This window comes from Portunus trituberculatus, chromosome 31 (genome assembly GCF_017591435.1).
Source record: "Portunus trituberculatus isolate SZX2019 chromosome 31, ASM1759143v1, whole genome shotgun sequence".
NCBI classification, from domain to species: Eukaryota; Metazoa; Arthropoda; class Malacostraca; order Decapoda; family Portunidae; genus Portunus; species Portunus trituberculatus.
Genome location: NC_059285.1, coordinates 14,951,278 through 14,978,777, shown reverse-complemented (window position 1 = coordinate 14,978,777; position 27,500 = coordinate 14,951,278). Strand labels below are relative to the sequence as shown.

The 27,500-nt window shown below is 39.9% G+C and overlaps 1 protein-coding gene across 3 annotated transcripts in view; it reads right to left on the bottom strand.

The window, feature by feature from the left end:
* LOC123511229 (protein-cysteine N-palmitoyltransferase HHAT-like) overlaps positions 1-27,500 on the bottom strand; it is an 84,863-nt gene that overhangs the window by 47,715 nt on the left and 9,648 nt on the right. For all 3 annotated transcript variants that reach the window (XM_045266927.1, XM_045266925.1, XM_045266928.1), the window contains 5 exons: positions 27,369-27,469; positions 26,061-26,199; positions 25,490-25,691; positions 24,305-24,449; positions 23,192-23,314 (listed from right to left, as the gene is read on the bottom strand). In XM_045266927.1, the coding sequence (XP_045122862.1) occupies positions 23,202-23,314; positions 24,305-24,449; positions 25,490-25,691; positions 26,061-26,199; positions 27,369-27,469 (700 nt within the window). In that variant the 3' untranslated portion in view covers positions 23,192-23,201. The remainder of the gene's footprint in view (positions 1-23,191; positions 23,315-24,304; positions 24,450-25,489; positions 25,692-26,060; positions 26,200-27,368; positions 27,470-27,500) is intronic.

Sequence of the window (27,500 nt, the reverse complement as noted above, 5' to 3'; positions counted from 1 at the left end):
CGTTTTCCTCTGTTAAGCGAGTGACCACCACTGTCCCCCCCCGCCTCTCTCTCTCTCTCTCTCTCTCTCTCTCTCTCTCTCTCTCTCTCTCTCTCTCTCTCTCTCATTCATTATTCTGTTTCATAAAAGTTGGTGTATTCATTTACTGTTTATTTCTTTCGTGTTTGAATCAAATATGCATTGTGAAAATTAACGCTTTCAAATTGTTATACACGTACTTGTCTTTGGTAAACACTCCGGCCGCTTGAATATAGTGTTGAGATGGACATTAAGGGGAAAATACAAGATTAATTTGATCTTTGCTTAGCTACTGATGTGTATACCTTAAAAAAAAAGACTGTAGTAAAAAAATTGTAACTCTTTTAAATGTTGAATGCAGATGATAACGAGAAAGCTTCATTAGTAGTGAAAGGGTTAAAGACATTTTTTTTCTCTCTCTCTCTCTCTTTTACTCCTCATTTCCATATTAACTTATCTTTTTTTCTTTTTCCTTCTTCTTATTAATCTTTCTCTCCTCTCCCTTCTTTTTAATTAATGTTCTTCATGTCATCGTAATTTCTCTCTCTCTCTCTCTCTCTCTCTCTCTCTCTCTCTCTCTCTCTCTCTCTCTCTCTCTCTCTCTCTCTCTCTCTCTCTCTCTCTCTCTCTCTCTCTCTCTCTCTCTCTCTCTCTCTCTCTCTCTCTGCGGTTGGTTCTAGGTACAAGTAATCACCACAAGTATATCACAAGTCTCTTCCAGGAAAAGTGAAACGTATCCTGTCCTTTAACCATACCAACACCACAATCTGACACACCACTAAGAGAGAGAGAGAGAGAGAGAGAGAGAGAGAGAGAGAGAGAGAGAGAGAGAGAGAGAGAGAGAGAGAGAGAGAGAGAGAGAGAGAGAGAGAGAGAGAGAGAGAGAGAGAGAGAGAGAGAGAGAGAGAGAGAGAGAGAGAGAGAGTGGTGGGAAAACCCTAATTCTGACCTTTTCTTTTATGTATGTTCCTGGATGCATGACACACACACACACACACACACACACACACACACACACACACACACACACACACACACACACACACTACCTTGCTAATACTCACATATATAAACTCAAGACTTCCACACGCAATTCTCATGTTGATAAATTGCTCTCTCTCTCTCTCTCTCTCTCTCTCTCTCTCTCTCTCTCTCTCTCTCTCTCTCTCTCTTTTAATGTTTTTTTTTTCTTCCTTACTGTATTTGAGGGCTTCTATGTTCCCTTCCCCTCCCTCCCCTTGGCCAATTTCCCTCGTACAAAAGACTAAATAAAATCAAACAAAATAGAATATTGCTAACAATGATAATAAACCAATTATAGAAGAAAATAATTCCTTAAGGCGGGTTCATACGGGTCAATATGCGGCTGGAATTGTCAGCCTCTAAAGTTTTCGGCAGGATTTCGGTGCCTAGCGGGTGGAGAAACCAGCAGCAAAACAAGACCGACACGTTGGTTTTGTCCAGCAGCTAGAGGCTTTGTTTAGTGTGACGTCACGGAGGGTTTGAATAAGTGGGTGTGGGGAAGCAGGGAGGAAGGTGCTGGAGGTAGTGAGGGACAGATAGCAAGTCTGGGATCTGAAGAGCAGTACAGCAAAACCACCTTACTGGAAGAGATCGCTGCCACTCTCCGATGACTGCTTCCCTCTGTGCTGGGTGTTGTTGGAGGTGACAACTGAATACTTGTGATTTAATTTGATCGCAACTGTGCATAGTTTTTGTTAAGATGAATACTTTTATAAGAAATGTGAAGCCAACAAACCGATATACTTCCCGGCCGCTATGTGTGAATGTGTTCCGGCAAGCTGGCCTCTGTCGATACTTCTAACGGCTAACATTTCCTGCCGCATACTGACACGTGTGAATCCGCCTTTACATCCCTTGATTCTTCTCTACATTTACTCCTCGTGTTATTTCCACACCAATACACGATCACCAGTCCATCTACCTGCTTGCCTGCTTCACTACACTACATTTCATCTCCCCATCAAAACAATAATGAGAAGAGGAGAAAGAGGAGGAGGATGAAAAGGATACTGGCAACGGAGCAATGAGGGAAGAGAAAGCGGGGAAGATTAAGAAGATTCATGGATGCAGTGAAGGAAGACAAGCGGGTGGGTGATGAGTGTAAGGAAAGAGGCACAAGACAGAGTAAGATAGAGATGTGTTAGTCCTTAATGAGGCCAGCACAAAGAACACACTGCTGCGACCGTCACTCCACACTTCTTTACTGCCCTCAACACATTTCCCACCCGTTAATAAACTGTACACAAAGCAAGTGAGGCAAGACTGAGGCAACGAGGGCGTGTCAAGAGGCGAGACAATGGAGTGTGAGGGGAGAAGGGCGCTGGAGATGGATCAGTGCAGGAGACGGCAGGAGGATGAAGGTTTATGGATGCAGTGAAAAACGCTTGTAATACGTGTAACTAAAGACAAGAAATGATGGGGTATGTGGGAAGGACTCTGGAGATGGCGAGAGAAAGAGAACGTTTATGGGTGCAGTGAAAGACGCTTGTAATAGGTGTGATTAAGGACCATATTCTGATACACCACTACTTTCAAAGGGCTTTACTTAAATTTACAAGAGTTTTTTAAGGTGTTTTTACGTTTTTAGAGGCAGAATGACAAGATTTTTACATTATTAACTGAAAAAACACTCTTGCAAACCCCATTAATCATCTCTGTGGCCTTGAAAAATAGTCGTGGTGAGAGAACAGAGCGTTTCTGAATACGATGTGTGTCAGGAGAAAGATACTAGATAAGGAGGATAATGGAGAAAGAGGAGGTTTATGAATGCATTAAAGACGATGATTATGATTCTATTGGCAGCTTAACTCCTTCAGTACTGGAACCCTTTTTTACCATGAGTTTTGGGTAATAGACGATTTTATTTACATTAGAAAGCGTCTACGGAGGTCCGAAGATTAATGGCCAGTCTTCATTATTTTGGACCCCAACGTAAGTCTCTGAAGGTACATAAAATCGTTAAACAGTCGGTAGATTAACCCCTTCAGTACCGTGACGTATTTCCATATTCAATCTGCTTACTATTTGGTGACTTTATACAGCCTCAGAAACTTTTGTGGGGGATTAAAATAGTGAAGACTGTGGCCATTAATCTTCTGACCTCCATAGACCCTTCTTAATATCAATAAAATGGTCTAATCGTACACAAACCTCATGGTAAAAACGTGTCCCAGTACTGAAGGGGTTAAGTATGAAAATGCATCATGATACACTGAAGGGGTTAACTAAAACATTCCGTCCCTTGTATTACCTTCCCTCCCAGATGCAGATGTTACCTATATCAACTGGATCAGTCTAGTGGAGGGAGGAGGTGTTAGCGCCCCACGCACGACACCACTCCCGCCAGGCCTTGCACAACAACCTCTCCTCCCCATCCCCGCCAGCCGTGCAGCGACAGCCAGGGAATGCTAAGTGAATCTAACGTCCACTTCGGGTACTCCTCTTGCCTCCTGCACGCCGGGAATACTGAGCAGGGCGTGGGTGTGGATGTGGGTGTGGGTGTGGGTGTTGATGTAGCGGCCAACGAGTTTTACCATGAGACCCTTCTGCCTCCTGCCCGCACCTCCCAATTAGCTAAAGTGACCTGGGTTTTCAAGTTTATTTTTTTTTACGGTTACAGTGAGAGATTGAATATTTCCACATTATCAACAGGGGAAATACTCAAGAGAAGCCGATTAATCATCTCTGTGGGCTTGGAAAATAGTCGTGTTTCTATATTTATGTAAGTCGTGTTTCTGTGTAAAGGAGTCGTAAACTATATATATTTGAAACACTTCTGCACTGTACCTCCAATACTTTCAGAAGACTCTATAGTTGAAGTGACACGAGTTTTTAATCAAAGGGGTGGTTATGATTCAAGGGACAGACTGAGGCGACTTCTACATCCCTAACAGGAAAAATAAATAAATAAATAAAATAAAATAAAAATAAAATAAAATAAGTAAATAAATAAGTAAATAAATAAAATAAAAATAACTCTTGAAAACCAATCTTTCTGCCTACGGTCTTTGAAAACTGTCTTGGTGAGAGACCAGTGTTTGTGAATACTGGTCTTACTATGGACCATATTCAGAAACGCCTTATTCTTTCACCACGGCAGTTTTTCAAGGCCACAGAGATGATTAGCGGGGTTTTCAAGAGAATTTCTTCTGTTAATAATGTAGAAATCTTGTCAATCTGCCTCTAGAACCATAAAAAAACACCCCAAGAAAACTCGTGCAAATTTAAATGAACCCTTTTGAAATAGTGCAGGTAAAGCAGAGGTGTTTGAGAATGCGAGCCACAGTGAGTCAGCCTGCGCCACGTGTTTCTGGATGCTTTTGTCTTCCGCATGGACTGATGTCAAAGGCCGCGGCGATGATTAGACGCGCTTCCACGGCTGTTTGTTCCCACTGGCGGTGTACAAGGTTTGTTAAATGGTAAGGAGCATCACCAATCTCTTTGAAAACAGTTAGGATCACGAATCTTTGTTAAATTATGTAAGAAGAATCGCGAATCTTTTTAAAAAAGTTGGAATCACAAATCTTTGTTAAATTGTGTAAAGAGAATCAAGAATCTTTTTAAAAAGTTAGAATCACGAATTTTTTAAAAACAGTTAGAATCACGAATCTTTGTTAAATCATGTAAGGAGAATCACGAATCTTTGTTGAATTATGTAAGGAGAATCACGAATCTTTTGAACAACAGTTACAATCACGAATTTGTTAAATTATGTATGGAGAATCACGAATCTTTTTAAAAAGTTAGAATCACGAATCTTTGTTAAATTATGTAAGGAAAATCAAGAATCTTTTAAAAAGTTAGAATCGCAAATCTCGGTTAAATTATGTATGAAGAATCGCGAATCTTTTTAACCTCTTCAGTACTGTGACGCATTTTTACCTTGAGTTTTGGGTATAATTAGACTATTATATTGACATTTGGAAGGGTCTACGAAGGACAGAAGATTAATGGCCACAGTCTTCACTATTTTGATGCCCCCACATGAGTTTGAAGCTGTACAAAATCACCAAATACTGAGCAGAATGGATATGAAAACACGTCATGGTGCTGAAGGGATTAAAAACAGAATCATTAATCTTTTATAGAAACCGTTAGAATCATGAGCCTTTGTTAAATTATGTAAGGAGAATGGCGAATTTTCTTAAATAAGTTAGAATCGCAAATCTGTTAAATCATAGAAGTACTAGTAGAATCATGAATCCCTGTTAAATTTAGAATCACGAACCTATTATACCATAAGTAGAATCACGAATCTTTGTTTAACCATAAGGAAAAACACGAATCTTTATTAAACTACAGGTAGAATTATCACTATTTCCTAAACTGTGAGCAGAATCATATGAGAAAACACCCTTGGAAACATGAATACCTTCCACTATATGCACTCTGTTACAAAGAGGTCGAGAAGTGACGCTGAAATTAATTAAGTATATGAAGGTGTGTGTGTGTGTGTGTGTGTGTGTGTGTGTGTGTGTGTGTGTGTGTGTGTGTGTGTGTGTGTGTGTGTGTGTGTGTGTGTGTGTGTGTATTTGATACAAGGTTTAGTCTAATATTTACTTATTTGCACTCCGAGTATTGCAAGATTTATCAAATTTAACGCACGTTTCCATCACCGGATTTTTATATTTGTGCAACCTGAGTCTGCTGTGTGTGTGTGTGTGTGTGTGTGTGTGTGTGTGTGTGTGTGTGTGTGTGTGTGTGTGTGTGTGTGTGTGTGTGAACAGTCTCACCATTATATATCCGTTCTTTTACAGGGTTGAGTTAATTCTGCAGCGTTCAATCTCTTAATACCCAATCATATATATATATTTTTTTTCCTCTTTCAATTCATACATATCTCACGCCGCCAGTCAGGCACTCAACACTACATTTTTTTTTTCTTTCCATGTCACGAATTCTGGCTTAGCACTTCACATTTTCAAACTCGCTGTGCTGTTCTATTTATTCTATTTATTTTTTTCGTTGCAATGTAGTTCCGTGTAGCGTTCCAACTGCTCACCTTTACTCCAGCCAGCCAGCCAGCCAGCCAGCCGACACACTCACGTTACCCCTGCACCGCTACCCGTCCATCCCCAGCACTTAACACGCACCCCGCTACTGTTGTGTTGTCTGTCTCTCCGGAGCCGTGTTGTGTTCTCAAGCATCTACGTGTTTCAAAGCTTACAATACCCCATGGGCTTAACGGCGTCTTCCTCTTATCTCTACTGATCTTAGACAAGCTTTTACTTCCACATTTATGAATATTTCGCAGACTTTTTTTTTTTTATACTATGTGGGCTTTTCACGAGAATTTATGGGTTAAAGGGAATACTTTTTTGGGGTACCTCCTATCCCAAAGCCCACACGCTAGGAAACCGTTGTCCCCGAATGAGGAAGCCCAACCTACACTCGGACCGTGGACAGGATTCGAACGTGCGCTTGGAGACCTCTCGGACCCCAAAGCACGCATGGTTCCACTGTAACCACGGCGGTCTGTAGGTTAGTAATATTCTATAGAGCTCAAGCATCTTATTTGTACGAGGGTCGTATTCTGAAACACTTCTTCGCTTCACCTCCACTATTTCAAAAGGCTTTATTTAAATCTACACAAGTTTTTAAACGTGTTTTTCACGGTTCTTAAGGCAGACTAACATTATGATTAGAGTTAACCCAGCCTTCTCCTTCTTGTAACACCCCTGACACCCTCAATATTGCCCTCCCCCCTCCGCCAATTCATTATCTAACACCCCTCTCCACAACATCCCTTCCTCTCCTAACACATTTTTTTTTTTTTTTTTTTTACGTTAAAGATATAGCGCCTGTAAGCTCACTTGAAGAGTATATAAGAAGCGCTGTTCAGCTTCCGCCCATTAGTGGCGCAGGCAATTATATTTATAGTGGTACCCATATTAGGGCCCATATCACCACCCAAGCTCCTCTCTGGTGTAACCACCTAGAACCTGGGTATCTTGGTGACATGTAGGTAACTTTAAACCATTCGACAAATGGCATAGTGTTTAAGGCTGTACGTAGTGGGATTTGAACCTGCAGGTGGACGTCTGCCCGATCCACGCTCACCACCTTATCCACTATGCCATCGCCTCCCCCACACACACAGCACCTTCCTTCACATTGTTATTGTTATTCGAGTACTATAGTGTGTGTACTCTAAAGTGGCTCCTGGGTTTGGGTTTGAGTGGTGTCCCAGATCTTGAGGCAAACCGTGAGCAACAGAAAACAAGTATTATTAACATTAAATCAATTACGTTATCAATAAGCTACAATGTGTTTGAAATCCAGGAGCCATTTCAAAGCACACATACTATAGTAACGAGTGATAGTTTAATAAAGATTCTGCGGGTTTTGAAAGATGCTTCATGATTGTAGTGGTTTAGTTTATTGATTCATTCACATATTCATCTATCATCTTATCTCAATTTTCTTTTCTTTTTTTTTTTTTTTTTGAGAGGGATGAAATGAGGTTGGATTTCAATTAAGAATGTCTCATGATCTTCACCCCTTCAATACTGAGACGCATTTTACCTTAATATTTTGGGTACGATTAGACGATTTTATTTGCTTTAGGAAGGGTCTATTCTTTACTATTCCAATCCCAACATATGTTTCCGAAGCTGTGTAAAATCGCCAAATAGTAACCACGCGTCCTGGTCCTGAAGAGATTAATGACTCTTTCAACAAGGTTTCACGGTTTTTTCAAGAGTATTTTCGTTCCTCTACTGAAAGCTTAACAAGGATTTCTACACCATTAATGACGACAACACGGGAAACAACCACCAAAACACGACTCACTATCTCAAAGGCTAATGTAAACAATCCTCAGGGGTGAACAAAGCGCTTCAAAATACACACACACACACACACACACACACACACACACCTCTGCATGAACTCTCCCCCTCGCCACTGACATCTCCCAGAACTCTCAGGAACATGTTAAGGAGAACAACGAATCTTTCTTAAACTATGTAAGGATACTTTTACGCCACACCTGCACCACATTCAAGACTAGTTGAGTGACGCGGGTTTCTAAGGGCATTCTTATGGTTCTAGTGACAGATTAACGAGTTTTCTAGATTACCAACAGGAGAAACACTCTTGAGAACCGACCTAATCATCTCTGTGGCCTTGAAAAATAGTCGTGAGCAGAGTAAAAGGTTTCTGAATTCAGCTTCCAGTCACATCCACTTCTCCTCACCCTTCTGGACACCCACACTCCCCTACTCCCATCCAGTTCCCTCTACCCTGGACACCCACACTCCCCATGGGCTTATTTTTTCCTTCCCTACGCCTCGGTAACAGGAAGGGACGAGAGCAAGGGAAGTCTCTCGAGGGGCGCGCCTCACTCAACTCTATCCAACACTTTGCATGTACCGAGCGTTGTTAGGAGCTGCGATGCGCGTGATGGTGTGTGTGTGTGTGTGTGTGTGTGTGTGTGTGTGTGTGTGTGTGTGTGTGTGTGTGTGTGCGTTTACCTTGTTGTATGTTACCGGGTTCGAGTAGGGCTCCTATTGACCTGTCTCCATATCTACTATTTTACAACTTTTCCTTAAATTTTTGCACATTTTCTGCTGCTACAATCTCTTCACCCAAGCCATTCCAGATGAGATGCCGTGTGTGTGTGTGTGTGTGTGTGTGTGTGTGTGTGTGTGTGTGTGTGTGTGTGTGTGTGTGTAATAGACGTAAAAAAAAAAAAAAAAATGCATAATACTGTATATAGAAATCATAGTAGTAATATTGATGATGACAATGCATACTAACAAAGACGATGGTGATAATAATGGTGATGGTGATGGTGATGCTAATAACTCTTCCCTTCCAAGCCTACAATGCTCTCCCTACCCCACCCCTCCTCCCCTACCTTGTCCCCACACCACCCCCAACCCCCCCACCTCCGTCCAAACCACCATCAAAGAACCGTGTCTCGCCAAATGAATCTGTCACCACAACGTAATTAGGTTTCCAATTTTACGTCAAACCTCAACCCGGTGTTCGAAGCTTCACCCCCAACCCCTCACCCTTCCTCCCCCCCACCCTTCCTACTCCCCTCCTGTTAACCCTTCCACTGCTTTGCTCGTCGTTTTCTCTTCTATTTTTTTTATTTTCCAACAAAATGAAAGTATAAATGGGGAAAAAATATGAGATCGTTTTCTTTTCTTTTTTTTTTTTTTGGCTGGATAACTTATTCTATTTTTATTTAAAGCTTCGCTCATCCTTTTTTTCTACGGTCAAAGTGAAAATATAAAGGGGAAAAAAGTAAGAGGTAAAGTTTTTTTTTTTGTTAGATAATTTTATTCTATTTTCTTTTTTCAATGTTCGCTCGTCTTTTCTTTTTTTTATCTTTTTTTTTCTAGTCAAAGTGAAAGTATAAAGGGGAAAAATATGAGAGATAAAGTAGTTTTCTCTTTGCTTTCTATTTCTTTTTATGCTAGATAACTTTATTCTAGGTTTTAAAGATTCGTTCATCCTTTTTTTTCTTTTTCCTTCTCTTTTTTCTCTACAGTGAAAGAATAAAAAGGGGAAAATATAAGAGATGGTGTAGATTACTTTTTTTTGGGTCTTATTTTGGTTAGATTACTTTATTTATTTTTCTAAGGTTCGCTCGTGCTTTTCTTTTTCCTCCTCTTTTTTTCTCTACAGTGAAGGAATAAAAGGGGGAAAATATAAGATAGTGTAGTTTTTTTTTGTCTCGTTTTGGCTTAATTACTTTATTTTTCTAAGGTTCGCTCGTGTTTTTCTTTTTTCTTTCTTTTTTCAACAGTCAAAGTGGAAGTATAAAGGGGAAAAATATAAGAGACAAAGTAGTTTCCTTTTTTCTTCCTTTTTTTTATTACTAGACAACTTTATTTATTTTTTCAAAGGTTTGCTCGTGCTTTTCTTTTATTTCTTCCTCTTTTTTCTCGTTAAAATAAAAAAAGGGAAAAACATGAGCTAATGTAGATTATTATTTTTTTGGCTAGACAACTTTATTTATTCATTTTTTTTTTTCAAGGACAGTCACCATTTAGTTAGTTTCTGTTGTAATTTTGGCGTACTTCAGGCGTGTCTTAATCCATCGACTTGTAATATAGAAAGAAGTAAGGTAGTTGGGGCGGATAAATTTACTCTTATCATCAGAAACTAACAAATACCATAGATAATATTTTTCCTTTTAACCCTTCGGTACTGGGACACATTTTTACCTTGAATTTTCGGTATGATTAGGCAATCTCACTTACATTAGGAAGGGCCTATGGAGTTCAGATTAATAGCCAGAGTCTCCACTATTTTAATCCCCCGTGTGAGTTTCTGAAGCTGTATAAAACCAAATAGTAACCAGAATGAATAGGAAACGCGTCATGGTACTGAAGGGGGTTAAGTTGGCTCATCATGCGTGTTTTCTACTGTTTTTCTCCCAATTCTTCTTCTGGAACTCCATGCCTGCTTCTGTATTTCCATTTCCCTATGACCTGAACTCTTCCTTATCCCTTTCTTTTGACTAACTCTCGGACCTGCAATGGGACTGGCATTAAGTTGGCCTTTATGGTTGACTCTTTCTGTTGTCCTTGGCCAGTTTTCCCTTCTTACACAAAAAAAAAAACATATACATATATTACACTTTACTCTTTCTGTTGTCCTTGTTTTCCCTTCTTACATAAAAACTATATATTACATGAGTACATGTATATGTTCCAGAGTGAAGACAAGCTGATAACTTTACCTTTTCTCCCTCACCAGACTTGCAAATACCATAAATGATTTCAATTCGGTTCTGTGGCGTGTATTCAAAAGCATTCAGTAGTATTCATGTTGGTGCGCGTCCCCTTGATAAAACTACCACTAACATCACGAAAACTACCCTGCAAATACCACCAATTTCCACCTCAAAGAGTCCGTTGGTAATAAAAATAATAATAAAAATAATAATAATAATGAAAAAAAGGACTGAGTTTGATGTTGAAATGTTTGAAAATATTGTTTCCGGTGAAATGTGATGAGTATTGGGTCAGTGAAATGCATTACCAGACTGCGTGGTGTGTGTGTGTGTGTGTGTGTGTGTGTGTGTGTGTGTGTGTGTGTGTGTGTGTGTGTGTGTGTGTGTGTGTGTGTGTGTGTGTGTGTGTATTGGCAATGTAAGCACTGTACATAAGTCTAAAGAACCAAATATATATTGTTTATTATACTGAGATATTGGCCATTGTAAACTCAACGCCTTCAGGACTGGAACTCATTTTTACAGCAAGTTTAAGATATGATTCGACGATTTTATTTATATCAAGAAGGGTCTATGGAGGTCGGAAGATTAATGGCCAAAGTCCTCACCAATATAATCCCCACATGAGTTTCTGAAGCTGCGTAAACTCGCCAAATGGTAAGCTGAATAAATATGAAAACGTGTCATGCTACTGAAGGGGCTAATCCTTTGAACATGGGAGAAAAAGATAGATATGAAAGCAGGAATGTAAAAAAGCAATAATTTACACAGATACACGCTAGACTCAGCCGCTCAAATGTTCCACCCCATGATGAAAATGTGCGAAAAAACTGTACTGGAGAGAGAGAGAGAGAGAGAGAGAGAGAGAGAGAGAGAGAGAGAGAGAGAGAGAGAGAGAGAGAGAGAGAGAGGTGGGGGGAGGAAGCTGAACTGAGTGAGACTGGTTTGGTGGTACACACATTTTTATTAAATTTGAAACACAGGGGAAAAGTAAAACCCAACCACTCACTCACTCTCTCTCTCTCTCTCTCTGGTAATGATTTATGTATGTTAAAGACGATCATCGGATAGACTTTACGAATTAGTGGACGGATTGAGTTAAGCTGCACACGCTCTACAATACTAAAACACACACACACACACACACACACACACACACACACACACACACACACAAATAAATAAATAAATAAATAAACAAATAAAAAAAATGCAAATCCAGCTCTATATATAAAGTGCGGTGTTTGTAAGTTCGCTGAGAGAACAGTAAACAAATAGTCATGTTTGGCCTCAAAATACATGAACTGTGGCGGTACTGACATGAGCAGCGCCCGGTAGTACAGCCAGGTTAGGGTAGGTTAGGTGAGAAAATGTGGCGGTAGATTAGGTTAAGAACTGTGGCGGTACTGATTACGTTAGGTTAGGAACTGTGGCGGTACTGATTACGTTAGGTTAGAAACTGTGGCGGTACTGATTACGTTAGGTTAGGAACTGTGGCAGTACTGATTAGGTTAGGTTAGGAACTGTGGCGGTACTGATTACGTTAGGTTAGGAACTGTGGCGGTACTGATTACGTTAGGTTAGGAACTGTGGCGGTACTGATTACGTTAGGTTAGGAACTGTGGCGGTACTGATTACGTTAGGTTAGGAACTGTGGCGGTACTGATTACGTTAGGTTAGGAACTGTGGCGGTACTGATTACGTTAGGTTAGGAACTGTGGCGGTACTGATTACGTTAGGTTAGGAACTGTGGCGGTACTGATTACGTTAGGTTAGGAACTGTGGCGGTACTGATTACGTTAGGTTAGGAACTGTGGCGGTACTGATTACGTTAGGTTAGGAACTGTGGCGGTACTGATTACGTTAGGTTAGGAACTGTGGCGGTACTGATTACGTTAGGTTAGGAACTGTGGCGGTACTGATTACGTTAGGTTAGGAACTGTGGCGGTACTGATTACGTTAGGTTAGGAACTGTGGCGGTACTGATTACGTTAGGTTAGGAACTGTGGCGGTACTGATTACGTTAGGTTAGGAACTGTGGCGGTACTGATTACGTTAGGTTAGGAACTGTGGCGGTACTGATTACGTTAGGGGAACTGTGGCGGTACTGATTACGTTAGGTTAGGAACTGTGGCGGTACTGATTACGTTAGGTTAGAAACTGTGGCGGTACTGATTACGTTAGGTTAGGAACTGTGGCGGTACTGATTACGTTAGGTTAGGAACTGTGGCGGTACTGATTACGTTAGGTTAGGAACTGTGGCGGTACTGATTACGTTAGGTTAGAAACTGTGGCGGTACTGATCACGTTAGGTTAGGAACTGTGGCGGTACTGATTAGGTTACGTTAGAAACTATGACGGTACTGATTAGGTTAGGAACTGTGGCGGTACTGATTTGGTTACGTTAGAAACTATGACGGTACTGATTAGGTTAACAACTGTGGCGGTACTGATTAGGTTACGTTAGAAACTATGACGGTACTGATTAGGTTAGGAATTGTGGCGGTATTGACATGAGCGGCGCCGGGTAGTAGAATCAGGTGGTTTCAGTCTGAGCGGAGCAGGAAACAAAGGGAAGCTGCAAGAATCACGTCCTCTGAATGTGTAGACGTGACTTCCTGGCCACCTACTTCCCATAGTAGATAAATGTTAGTTCCAATAGATGTAGTATTGCGCGACTGTGCTTGTTTATTTTTGTGATTGCAGAAGTTCGCTTCCTTCGGGTGATTAAGGATCGCCAATACCAGCTTGACATTGTACTGGCTAGTCACCGAGGATCTGGTGACAGCGACGAATCTGTTGCCTTGGGAGGACACGTGGGCAGAGATAAAGTCGTCGATCGTATAATGCAAAGATATTGGTGGCGCAAAGTCGTATCTGACGTAAATGAAACTATCAAAACTTGCTTGCGGTGCCAAAAAGCCAGCACAGTATTCAAGAAAGTTGACTCGAAACTGCACAGTATACCAATTAAGCCTCAAATTATGCACCAAATTGGAGTAGACCTATGTTCCTTAACAAAGTGAGTTTGGTTTTATAGAAACATATAAATGCAATATTCTATTTTAGCATGATAATAATAATAATAATAATAATAATAATAATAATAATAATAATAATAACAACAATAAGGAATATGCATAAACTGATAGATATCACTGTATATGATTTACAATGGTGATTTTTCTCAGGTCCTCCAACGGTCATGTCGCCATTGTGATGGCTGTTTGTTATTTTTCTAAGTGGATAGAGGCTCGCCCTGTAAGAACAAAGGAAGCTGTTGAAGTGGCTCGCTTCTTGTACGAGGACATTATCTGTCGACATGGATGTGTTGCCATACAGATCAACGACCAGGGCAGAGAGTTTGTGAACTCTGTCTCAGCAGAGCTCCACACGCTACAACCTACGCAGAGCAGATAGAAAAGGAGGCAAACAAACGGATCCATGGGATGGTCCCTATGAGGTGGCTCAAGTTTGTGAAAAGGGACTGTACAATCTCATTAATGTATCCACGAATATCCCCCTTAAAAATAAAGTGAATGGATGCAACCTGAAGCTCTTCTTCGAACATGCTCCAGAAGTTTTACCACCAAGTTCTTCATCAGACACACCATCTCCAACTTCTCTGTCAGAGCCACCATCTCCAACTGTCCAGATCATAGGGGTTCAGCAACAGGAGATTATCTACAAATTTAATCCAATAACAGTTGCAACACAGCGAGCAATCTGCAACAACTCTGGTGGACGTCTGACATTTAAGAAAAAGTCTGGTCCCTCTGGAAAAATAAATAAGACTTTCAAAAACACAAGTGAACCCCTTGCTGTCAAAGTAATTAAAGGTGATGGAAATTGTTTTTTTCGTTCCATGTCATTCGCTATCACTGGAGAAGAAAACCAACATCCTGTTGTCAGAAGCTTGATATGTGATTTCCTTTCCACCAGTGAAAACATTCAAGTTGATTCAATGCGTGAGGATAAAGTGTGGGGAACAACTACAGAGATCTTTGCAGCAGCCAACATGTTTCAAGTAAATGTATGTGTTTGGGCAAAGTTTGGATCTATTCACACATGGCATATACATAGGCCGAAAGGTACTAAAATCCTAAAGGATTCAGTGTACCTTGAGAATACCGCAGGCAACCATTTCAATGTAGTTATCCGTGTGTAGTGTAATTTGTAAAAATGTCATTATTTTGTAAGTAATTTGTAATTCAAGAAAAATTAAGGTAATCATTTGTAAAGTAATTTGTAAGTAATTTGTAATTCAAGAAAAAAAAGGTAATCATGTATAGTGTAATTAGTAGTTTTTTTTGTATGGGGAGAGAGCAACCTTAATAACAAAATCAAGCATCCAATAATGGGAGTCATTTCAACCTGATGGGGAGTCATTTGAAACCAGTTTCAGTTAACTGGGGAGTGTTGTCACTCTAGTTTCATTTAACTGGGGAGTATTTTCAAACTAGGTTCAGGAGACTCCGGGAGTCATGTTTTGGGGAGTGTCCTCAAACGTCTACACCGGCAGTCCCTGTTGTAGTAGTATTCAGAAACGCTTTGCTCTCTCACCACACGTATTTTCAAAGGCCACAGAGATGATTAGGCGAGTTTTTCAGCTCTTCAGTGCCATGCCGTGTTTTCATATGTATTCTTCTTACTACTTGGCGATTATATACAGTTTCAGAAACTTATGTGAGAATTAAAATAGTGAAGATTCTGGCCATTAATCTTCTGACCTCAACAGACCCTTCCTAATGTCAATGAAATCGTCTTATCATACCCAAAACTCGTGGTAGAAATGCATCCCAGTGCTGAAGAGGGTAAGAGGGTTTTTCATATTGATAATATAGAACTCACGTTCACAAATGATTAGCCGGGTTACCAAGAGTGTTTGTCACGTTGATAATGTACATGCCACGTTAATATGTCATAAAACTATAAGAACATCATTAAAAACGCGCAATTTCATTCAGAATATATAGTCCGAAATACAGAGACGCAAAAAAGTCATGTTGATAATGTAACAATTCACGTTAATATATCTTAAACGATAAAAAGAAAAGAAAAAACACATCATTGAAATAAAAACGTATAAATTCAACCAAAGCCTTGTTTCGGAATATATAGACGCGAAATATAAAGAACCCAAAAAGGTCTATACTCCCGCCAGCCATTCTTGTCCCAAAGGAGTGCTATGTATTATCTACCGTGTGTGTGTGTGTGTGTTGCAATACTACCGGCGCAAGTGTTTAGGTGTTCACTGCACGAGCTTGGATGGTGTGTGTTTCACTGTTTGATCTGCTGCAGTCCATGACGAGACAGCCAGACGTTACCCTACGGAACGAGCTCAGAGTTCATTATTTACGATCTTCGGATAGGCCTGAGACCAGGCACACACCACACACCGGGACAACAAGGTCACTCTCATCACTCCACACGTCATCTTCCTCTTCACCATCATCATCATTAGTCACCTCTGTAACAATACCATCACCACTAACACCATTATCATCACTAACCACTTTTCTCTCCCTATCATCATCACCACCACCACCACCACCACCCATCATCACCTCACCATCACTATCTTCCTTATCATCACCAGCACCCACCACTAATATTACCATCATCACTTTTCACCACCACCACTATTCATTACCACCTCACTGCTCTCACCATCATAATATGCAAGACAGTGAGCCAGCCAATGTAGGGCAAAATACAACACCAATCTCATACGACGAACATAAAAAAATAAGTAAGTAAAAAAATAAATAAATAAGACAAGCTGAAACAAGCCACAAGACCAAGGCACTTCTGAAATGCTTGCCTCTTTCACCAACACTGCTTTCCAAAGACTAGTTGAAGATACTTGTGTTTTTTAAGAGTATTTTCATGGTTCTGGTGATGGACTGGCAAGATTTCTAGTTCATAAGGAGAGACTGTCTTGAAAACCCAGCTAGTTGCCTCTGTGGCCTTGGAAAATTGTCATTGTGAGAGAGCAAGCCTTGGAAAATTGTCGTAGTGAGAGAGCAAGGCGTTTCTGAATACAGGCAGAAATAATACACTTCTCTTTTTCCAGCCATCCCATACAAACATTGAAAAATTAAGAGAAACTGCAGCAAGAAAGCCATTAGACCTGCATGTGGCAATACCTCTATAAAAAAAAACATTACCTATTTTCACCTGCATAATCTTCTATCACTCCCTATTACCTATATTTTCACTTATATAATCACCTTTCACTACTCCTTTGTCAACTATGCACTAACTATCACATCACTATTACTTTTGTTAACTATGCACTATCACATCACTATTACTAAGTCCATTACATTCACCCACCACTCTATTTTAAGAACCCATTCCTTCCTACCACTTTAATGCACCTACTATATTCATTCTGCTTGCTATTTGATGATTTTACACAGATTCAGAAACTTATGTAGGGGGATTGAAATAGTGAAGACTGTGCACATTAATCTCCTGACCTCCACAGACCATTACTAACATCAATAAAATGGTCTAATCGTACACAAATCTCAAGGTAAAAATGACTCACAGTATTGAAGGGGTTAAACCAATTGGAACCGATTATTTCTGGTCCTGTTCAACCCAAGCCTGAGAATTCTGCTTTGGTTGTCACACGTCACTACACTGCTTGTCTATTCTAGTCAGCCCTATTACAGAATCTTGATCCTTGCTCTCTACTAACTATCAAGGAGGAGGAGGAGGAGGAGGAGGAGGAGGAGGAGGAGGAGGAGGAGGAGGAGGAGGAGGAGGAGGGGGGAAAGGAGGAGGAGGAGGACTAAGGATGCAAAGAATCAATTTATAAAGCATGACAATGGAACTAGAAAGAAAAAAAAAAAAAAAATGAGGAAGAATAGAAAAAGAGGAAATGAAATAAGAAAAAAAGGAAAAGAATAATGAAAAAAAAATAAAAAGAATACATATTTATCAGAGAGAGAGAGAGAGAGAGAGAAATAAAAAAGAAAAATAACAATAAAACAAAGACAACTAACAATACAAGGCTTTTTTCCCTCAAATTAACATAACATGACCACTTGTGACCTGCTTTTTTCTTTTCTTTTTCTTTTATTTTAGAAGAGAGGGGAGGGGAGGGAGAGGGGGAGGAGTGACACTACAGGCACATGACCTATAACCTTACTGGGGGTCAATAAATAAATACTACAGGGTGAACGAGGGACAGGGCAGAGCAGGGCAGAACAGGGCAGGGTAGGCAGGAGTGACCTCACCTCTGACTTTTTCAACACAGTGCAAGGGAGGCAAGAGAGGGAAGGGAAACGGATATTTTTCTTTCTTTCTCTTTCTTTTATTTTTCTTCTTTTTTCCTGTAGTGCCATTTGGGGAAGAAAAAAAGGAAAAAAAAAACGCATACACAAAAATCTTTTCATGTCGGGTCACATATTTCATTCCCCCCTGACCTAGATTGATTGTGTCCCCCTCTTTGTCCTCTTCCCCCCACCCACACCCAATGCACAGGTCAATAAGGCGAGGTTAGGTGAAATAAGGTTAGGTGAGGTGAGGTGAGGTGAGGTGAAGTTAGGTTAGGTTAGGTTAAGTTAAGTTAGGTGAAACTGGGTTAGGTAGGAGTCAGTTAGGTAAAATTATGTTAAATTTGAGGTAGGTTAGATGGGTTGGATTGGTTTGGGTTGGAGTAGACTGGGTTGGGTTGGGTTGCATTGGGTTGGGTTGGAGTAAAAGTGGGTTGGGTTGGGTTAGATTAGGTTGGAGTTAGAATGTGTTGTGTTGTGTTGTGTTGTGTTGTGTTGTGTTGGATTGGGTTGGGTTGGGTTGGGTTAAATTGGGTTGGGTTAAATTGGGTTGGGTTAGGTTCAGTTAAGTTGGGTTAGATTAGGTTGGAGTTAATCTGGTTTGGGCTGGGTTGGGTTGGGTTAGGTCAAGTTAGATTAGGTTTTGGTTGGGTTAAGTTAGGTGAAATAAAGTTAGGTTAGGTTAGGTTAAGTCAGAGGAAAATTGGATGAAAGGAAAGGTAAAAGTCAAAATGGGTCACTGAGAAATGGATGAAGGATAGGAAAGTGAATGAAGGGATAGGAGAAGTCAGGATTAGATCAGTGGATAGTGAATAAAAGGATAGGAAAGGTCAGGATTAGAGAAGTGGAAAGTGAATGAAGGGATAGGAGAAGTCAGGATTAGATCAGTGGATAGTGAATAAAAGGATAGGAAAGGTCAGGATTAGATCAGTGGATAGTGAATCTTTAAGGGAACTAGCATATGAAGTGGGGCCTTTATTTATTTATTTTTTTTTTCATCTTTTGATGCCTTTGATTGGTTTCCCTCTTGCATAAAAAAAAAAATATATGAAAAGATAGCAAAAGTAAGCACAAGTCAATGGGTAGCAAATGAAGGGATAGAAAAAGTCAGCATGAGATCAGTGGGAAGGAGTGGACAGATGGTAACTACTATAATAAGAGACGATGAGACAAGATTTCACAGTAGCAATCAATAAAGCTCACTAAGAAGGATTAGCAAGTTAATAGGAATCAAACAGAAAAAAAAAAAAAAAAAAAAAAAAAAAAGTTTAGCATTCAGCACGAGACAGTGAAATTAATACAGGCCAAAGGATCAAAATATTCACTGTACATATTGAGTCGTGTGTGTGTGTGTGTGTGTGTGTGTGTGTGTGTGTGTGTGTGTGTGTGTGTGTGTGTGTGTGTGTGTGTATACAGTTGCATTTCAGGAAGGAAGAGGAGAAAGGGAAGGAAGAAAAGAGAAAGAGTGGTTTTGAAAGGAAGATGGACAGGAGAGTGGAAGAGAGAGGGAGAAAAGCAAGAGCAGTCGGGAGAAAGATGGACAGGAAGGGGCTGGAATGTAATGGTGGAGGATAAAAACATAGAGAGAGAGAGAGAGAGAGAGAGAGAGAGAGAGAGAGAGAGAGAGAGAGAGAGAGAGAGAGAGAGAGAGAGAGAGAGAGAGAGAGAGAGAGAGAGAGAGAGCAAAACAACCGCAGGAATAAACACGAAAGATAGAGAAGATGAGGCAGGAAAGAGGATGAATAAAAGAAAGACAGACAGATTGACAAGGAGGAAGTGAAGAGAGGAGGAAAAATGTGAAAGGGAAAGAATAGTGAATGAATGAAACAGACTGACAAGGAGGAAGAAGAGAAGAAGGAGAAGCAAAAGGAGAAAGAGGAAAGAGAAAGGAAGTAAAAGAAAATGGGAAAGGAAAGAGATAGATTGAGACTATATGGAAGAAAAAAAAAAAAAAAAAAAAAAAAAAAAAAAGATAAGGGGAACAATAATGGGTGAAAAAGTAAGAGTAATGGGAAGGGAGAGTAAGAGGGAGAGTAGGGAGGGTGGCAAGATGAATTACAATGAGGTAGGATATTCAAACAACACCTACCCACCCCTCCACCCTACCCCACACCATCACCACTAGGCCTATATGAAAAAAAAAAATAATAATAAATAAATAAATATAAATAAATCAATCAATAAATCAATTAATAAATAAATAAATAAAAAGAAGAAGAAAAGAAAAAGCATTACACAAACTGCTCAGGTATCCCTAAATGTAATGCCAAGAAAAAAAATGCATGAAAAGTAAATAAAAATGAATAAATAAATAAATAAAACTGGTCGTTTATTTTGACATCCTAGAAAAGTTTTAATCTTCAGGTGAATAAAAAAAAAAAAATAAAATAAAATAATGATAAATTCACTGTTTGATCTGCTGCAGTCTATGACGAGACAGCCAGACGGTACCCTACAGAACGAGCTCAGAACTCATTATTTCTGATCTTGGGATAGGTCTGAGACCAGGCACACACCACACACCGGGACAACAAGGTCACAACTCCTCGATTTACATCCCGTTCCTACTCACTGCTAGGTGAACAGGGGCTACACGTGAAAGGAGACACACCCAAATATCTCCACCCGGCCAGGGAATCGAACCCCGGTCATCTGGCTTGTGAAGCCAGCGCTCTAACCACTGAGCTACCGGGCCACACTACTTTCTCAACACACACACACACACACACACACACACACACACTTTCAAAACTATCAACTTCCAAATCCCTGCTCCTCCTACCCTCTCCTCTTTAATCCCTTCCTCTCTATCAGAAACTTCAAGGGCATTTAACCCCTTCTGTACTGGGACACAGCTTTTATCTTGAGATTTATGTACGATTAGGCCATTTTACTGACATTAGGAAGGCTCTATGGAAGGAAAAAGATTAATGACACAGTCTTCATTATTTCAATTCACTCACAAGTTTCTGAAGCTATATAAAATCACAAATAATGAGCAGAATGAATAAGACCATGCGTCAAGATACTGAAGGGGTTAACAGCCAAGAAACAGGAAGATGTGTGTGTTGTTCACCACGGTCGTCTGCTGGTCACCCAGCCAGCCTTTTACCTACGGAAAGAGCTCAGAGCTCGTAATGACTGATCATCGGGTAGGACTGAGACCACACCACACTCCACATACCGGAAAAGCGAGGCCACAATCCCTCGAGTTACATCCCGTACCTATTTACTGCTAGGTGAACAGGGGCTACACATTAAGAGGCTTGCCCATTTGCCTCGCCGCTTTCCAGGACTCGAACCCGGACCCTCTCGATTGTGAGTCGAGCGTGCTAACCACTGCACTACGCGGTGTGTGTGTGTGTGTGTGTGTGTGTGTGTGTGTGTGTGTGTGTGTGTGTGCGTGCGGGGGTAGCTATTTGTGGTAACTTCCAAACACAAAGCTATGGTATACTGTACATCAATTAGTTACACTCTTCACTCTGGTCTAAAGGCTCCTCTGCAGTGTCAAGGAATGTATGGTTGGTGTCATGTTAAGAAGACAACATTCATATTGTTTCTCTCATATAATAATTTGTTAGGGTTCATATTGTTTCTATCATGTTAAACAATTGGTCAGCATTCACATTTTGCTTTCTCCGATTAACTGGGAAAGAAAACTGTGGTGGATGTGATTTCCTGAAGTTTGGGGAGTTTATGATATGTACTTGGTTTTGATATTACAAGTTCAATCTCACATGTACAATATAATATATACAAGTTGAGCAACATAAATGCATGTAGTAGTACACACAGCATGATAAAATATGTATAATACCAAATGACTATCATTGCTACTATAACTATCATAAATATTATTGCCATTACTACTACTACCTACTACTACTACAACTCCAACTACAATCAATTCAACTATCATTCATATTGCACTTGAATAAATCAAGAAAATAGCAAATAAACCAACAATAATTGTAAAAATAATAATAATAAAGAGAATATCAACAAGAGAATACTAATGATAATTGTCCAAACTCAGATCCTACACCACCATAGCCAAGCACTAGTGACAATGTGAGCCAGGAGACAATGAAGGGAGATAATAATAATAATAATAATAATAATAATAATAATAATAATAATAAAATAATGAAACCTCTTGTTTTTGAGGAAACAAAAGAACAGGGGTCAAATATATATAAATAAATAAATCATAGAAAAAACTATACCTTTGTTGCAATGTATTGTAACCTATCTCAACCCACACAAGGGAGATCAATAAATGCAACCTCATATTACACCAATCACCATTGGGAAAACTTAAGAGGTGTCAAATATAGATAGATAAATAAATAAATAAAACTATATCTTTGTAGCAATGTATCACAACCTAACCCAACCTCAAAGTAGGGAGATCAATAAATGCAGCCTCTTATACTCATCATCTTTGGGAAAACTTAAGAACAGGTTCCAAATATAGATAAACAAATAAATCATAAAAAAAATATACCTTTGTAGCAATGCATCGCAACCTAACCCAACCCACACACTAAGGAGATCAATAAACATAGCTATCAACTTTGGCAAATCTTAAGAAAAAGTCTCAAATATGGATACATTTACAAATAAATAATAAAAATATTGTACCTCTTTAGCAATGCATCATAACCTAACACAACCCATACACTAGAGAAAACAATAACTGCAGCTTCTTATCAAACTTATCTTTTTGTGGGGAACATATAACCAAGAATCAAAAATAAATAGGAAAAAAAAACTGTACCTCTGTGACAACTCTAACTTAACCTAACCACATTAAAGAGATAAACAAAGCAGGCTCTTGTTATACGTATCTTCTTTAGGAAACATAAGAAGTGTCAAATAAATAAATAAAACAAATCATAAAACAAATGTACTAGCAACTATAACCTAACCTAACCACACTTGAGACAGATTAAACTTATCTTCTTTAGGGAAACATAAAAATAAGTGTCAAATATATATATATATAAAAAAAATAAATAAATAAATAAATAAAAATAAAGAACTGTACTGGCAACTCTAACCACACACCACACAGCAGCACAAGGCCGTCACTCAGCGCAGCACACCAGACAGATTAGTAAGCAAGCCAGAAGCGGGTTAGTGAAGAGAGAAAAGCCACACTCACCACTGGCGGCTTAGGACACCTTAAGCCGCTCCTTCTGCCTCATCTTCCAGTTCTGCAGCTCCATGCTACACTGGCCCAGGCAGAACATGAAGAAGAAGGTGCTGAGGGTGCAATGAGGGAAGCCTGCAGGAGACAGGAGGAGGATGTGACTTAAACCTGTATTCTGAAACACTTTTGACCACACACACCTCCACTATTTTCAAAAGGCTCTAGTTGAAGGTAAATTGATTTCTGCATGTTTCTATGATTCTTGAGACAGATTAACAAGATTTTTGCACATGTTTCTGTGATTCTAGAGACATATTAACAAGATTTTTCCATGTGTTTATGTGATTCTAGAGACATATTAACAAGATTTCTTCACTACTAAATGGTAAGGCACTCTCAAAAACCAGGCTGATAATCTCTGTGGCCTTTGATTGACAGTTGTAGTGAGAGAGTAAAGCATTTCTGAATATGAGCCTTGTAGTCTATTTATTTATTTTTGCTATTCATTTGTTTTGTTTATTTTTTGTGGTAATGAAGGAAGATCAAGGTATAAAATGCACATACCATTGAGGAAACTAACCTGGTATAAGCTACTGTGGGTATTTTTTTCCTATTTCTCTTTCTTTACCTGAGGACTAACTGGCGATTCTCTCTACCCTTATCTCTCTCTCTCTCTCTCTCTCTCTCTCTCACTATATTTTCTCACAATGCTTCCTATCTCAACACACACACACACACACACACACACACACACACACACATACACACATGCTCAGGGACTGGCATCTAAGTGGGCCTTTCTGTTTAAGCAGTTTTGTTGCCCTTGGCCAGATTTCCCCTCTAACATAAAGAAACAAAGAAAAAAAGAAAAAAGAAAAGAAAGGAAGGAAGGAAGGGAGAAAAAATTAAAGAAAAGAAAGAAAAAGAAAGAAAGAAAGAAAAAGAAAGGAAGGAAGGAAGGGAGAAAAATGAATAAAAGAAGAGAAGAAAAGAAAGAAAAGAGAAAAAATTTGAGAAAGGAAGGAAGGAAGGAAGGAAGGAAGGAAGGAAGGAAGGAAGGAAGGAAGGAAGGAAGGAAGGAAGGAAGGAAGAAAGAAAATAGAAAGAATCAAAACAACCACTGACCCGTCACAAATATCCTGTTGGTGACGGTGATGGCATTCTCAAGGTTGGAGAGGAAGATGGTGAGGGCGGCCAGGGAGGGAACGTACAGCCCCACCGCCGCCAGCCCAAAGAACCGCCTCTTCCACGCCCCTAGCAGCCAACGGTCCTGGGAGGGGGGCAGGAAAAGGAAGTGTGTTAATTTCCTCTTTCACTTTTTTTTATTCAATGTTTGTAGTTTTGCCTTTTATTTTTCTTTTTTATTATTTTTTCTTGATTTTTTTCTTTTTGCTTCAATGTTTGTAGGTTTGTCTCCTTTTCTGTTTTTTTTTTTTTATATAATTTTCTGCTGATATATATATTTTTTCAATTCAATGTTTGTAGTTTTCTTCTTCTCTTCCTTTTTCTTTTGTATATTTCTCTTGACTTCATTTTCTTTTTCTTCTTCAATTCAATGTTTGTACTTTTCTCTCCATTTTTTTTTTTTCATATTTTACTTCTTTTCCTCTTTCAGTGTTTTCCCTCTTTTGCTCTTAATTGGCAGAGGTTAATGGGTTAATCATATATATACACTTAATCTGATGTGACTTCTTCCTTTTTTCACTTGGTCCTATTGTAAATGGTAACTTTTTCTTTTCTCCTTTTACATTTTTATTACCCTTGACTGGAGGCCCTCTCAACTCAACAAAGTAAATAATAATAAATAAATACAATGAGATAAAAACTACACAAGATTCATTCATTTAGGTAACAAGGAAAAGAATAATGTAGGTTACACTTTGTCACACAGTCTGAATGAGTCAAGAAAGAGTAGTGGATGGGTAAATGAGTACAGAAAGAGTTGTGAATGGATAAATGAGTAAAGGAGTAATGGATGGATTAATGAGTAAAAAACAGTAGTAAATAGCAAACCTCTTTCTATTTCTATGTCTATCTTTCTGTCTAAAACCTCCTCTCTCTCTCTCTAACCCCCCATGTCTCACCTCCAGCAGACCTAAGCCCTGTATACTGTCCACCTGTCTTGATGTTCCCTCTCCCTCAGCTTCTATTTATCTACCTCTCTCCATCTCTGCCCCTGCTCTTTCAACACCCAGGCCCTGTATAGTGTCCCCTTATCAACACACTCCCTCTTCCTCTGTATCTATTAATCTACCTCCCTCCCTCAATCTTTTCTTCCCTCCTTCTCCTCTCTCTCCCTCCCCCTCTCACCTCCCATGCCCTGTACTGTGGTAGCCTGGCAATGTGGTCAGCCAGCTTCTCCACCACCACTCCCAGGAAATTGATGGCTGCCCACCAGAAGATCTGCGCTGAGACTCCATGCCACACATAGACGAAGGTGAAGACGAGGGCAGTACCTTGCAGCTGCCGGGCCAAGCTGTTGTCTGCACCAACCCACGGGATGTAGATATGTCTGTCAGGGTGGAAAGGGTGAGTGATGGGCAGAGAGAGAGAGCAGGAGGGGGTGGGAGTTTAGATTTGAATAGCAAGTTGAATTGTAAATGTAGATGTAGATTTCTTCATCCCTTACTTACTCTAACATACACTAACATAGATACACAGTAACACTACATGCATTTATATTCCTATTGCCCCTATTCTCTCCTTCCCTTTTTCTCTCCCTCAAGTATTCAAAAACTGTCCCCACACACACACACACACACACACACACACACACACACACACACACTTTAATCATCCACATCTCTCAAGCAAACAATAAATAAACCCCCAACTTCACAAGATCTCCTCACACACACACACACACAAACAGAACACACACTTGAGCATGAAGCGATAGAGTCCATGGTCAAAGTAGCGCCACACATCTGAGAGACGGTAGGTCATGAGAGTGCAGCGAGGGTGTCGGGGCGGGTTGTAGCCCTCAACGCGCGCCAGGACTGAGGGAAGACCGTACAGCACTGCAAGGAAGAGAGGGAGTCAGCTGGGGGATTATGAAGGGGGAGAGAAAGGTTTAAGAAGGCTGGTTACTGGTGTTGGTAGTGATGGTGGTGGTGGTGTGTGAGGGATAGAAGATAGGTATAAGGAATCTGTTTAAGGTGTGAGAAGGAAAGGCATGCCAAGAAAAGTGTTAATGTTATAGGAAAGATGTTTAAGAGGGGCTGGTATTGTAGGTGGTAGTGATGGTGGTGGTGGCATGTGAGGGATAGAAAGCAGGTATAAGGAATCTGTTTAGGTGTGTGAAGGAAAGGTATATCGAGAAAAGTGTTAATGTTATAGAAAAGGAGAAGTTTAAGAGGGGCTGGTATTGTAGGTGGTGGTGGTGGTGGTGGTGTGTGAAGGATAGAAAGGTAAATATAAGGAATCTGTTTAGGGTGTGTGAAGGAAAGGCATGCTAAGAAAAGAAAGTGTTAGAGTGCTAGGGGAATATGTGGTTTAATGGGTGTTTACATGGGGTATGACAAATAAGTGGTGTAGGTGGGCATGAGGGTTTGAGAGGGGCAAGTAAAGGGAAATAGAGAGAGAAGAGGGATGTGAGGGAAGTTAGTGATGGAAGACTAACGTGGATGACTGGAAAAGGAGATGAGAGTAAAGGTAAGTTAGGTGTTCTGTTAAGGAAGAAGGAAAAGAAAGCAATGGAGAAAGAATAAAGACAAAAAGAAAACACGGAGAGAAAGGAAGCCAGTGAGAAACAGAATACAAGGCAAGGAGAAGAAATAAGAAATATGTATCATCACAACACACTAACTTATCTCCTCAACTAAAACAAACACTCCCTGGGAAACACACACACACACAAAAACAAACCAAAAGAAACACCACAACAAACAAAATAAAAAAAATATCACCATCTCAGTCCTCACACACAAACATGTCAACACCAGCACACACAAAAAATCTCATATTCTCAAACTTTTCCATACTTCACCTCCACTATTTCAAAAGGCTTTATTTAAATTTACACAAAGTTTTTTAAGGTGTTTTTATGGTTCAAGAGACAGAGTGACAAAATTTCTACACTAGTAACTTGAGAAACACTCATGAAAACACAAACTAATCATCTGTGTAGCCTTGGAAAATAGTCGTGGTGAGAAAGCAAAGTATTTCTGAATGTGGACCAAAGACTCACCCACATATTTGAGTTGCAGGAAGGCACTGAGGAAGTAGACAAACCCAGCCAGTGACCAGGAGCTCATCTTCTTCACTAACTCTGGCATGAAGTGGAGGGAGCTGCAAAGAGAGAGAGAGAGAGAGAGAGAGA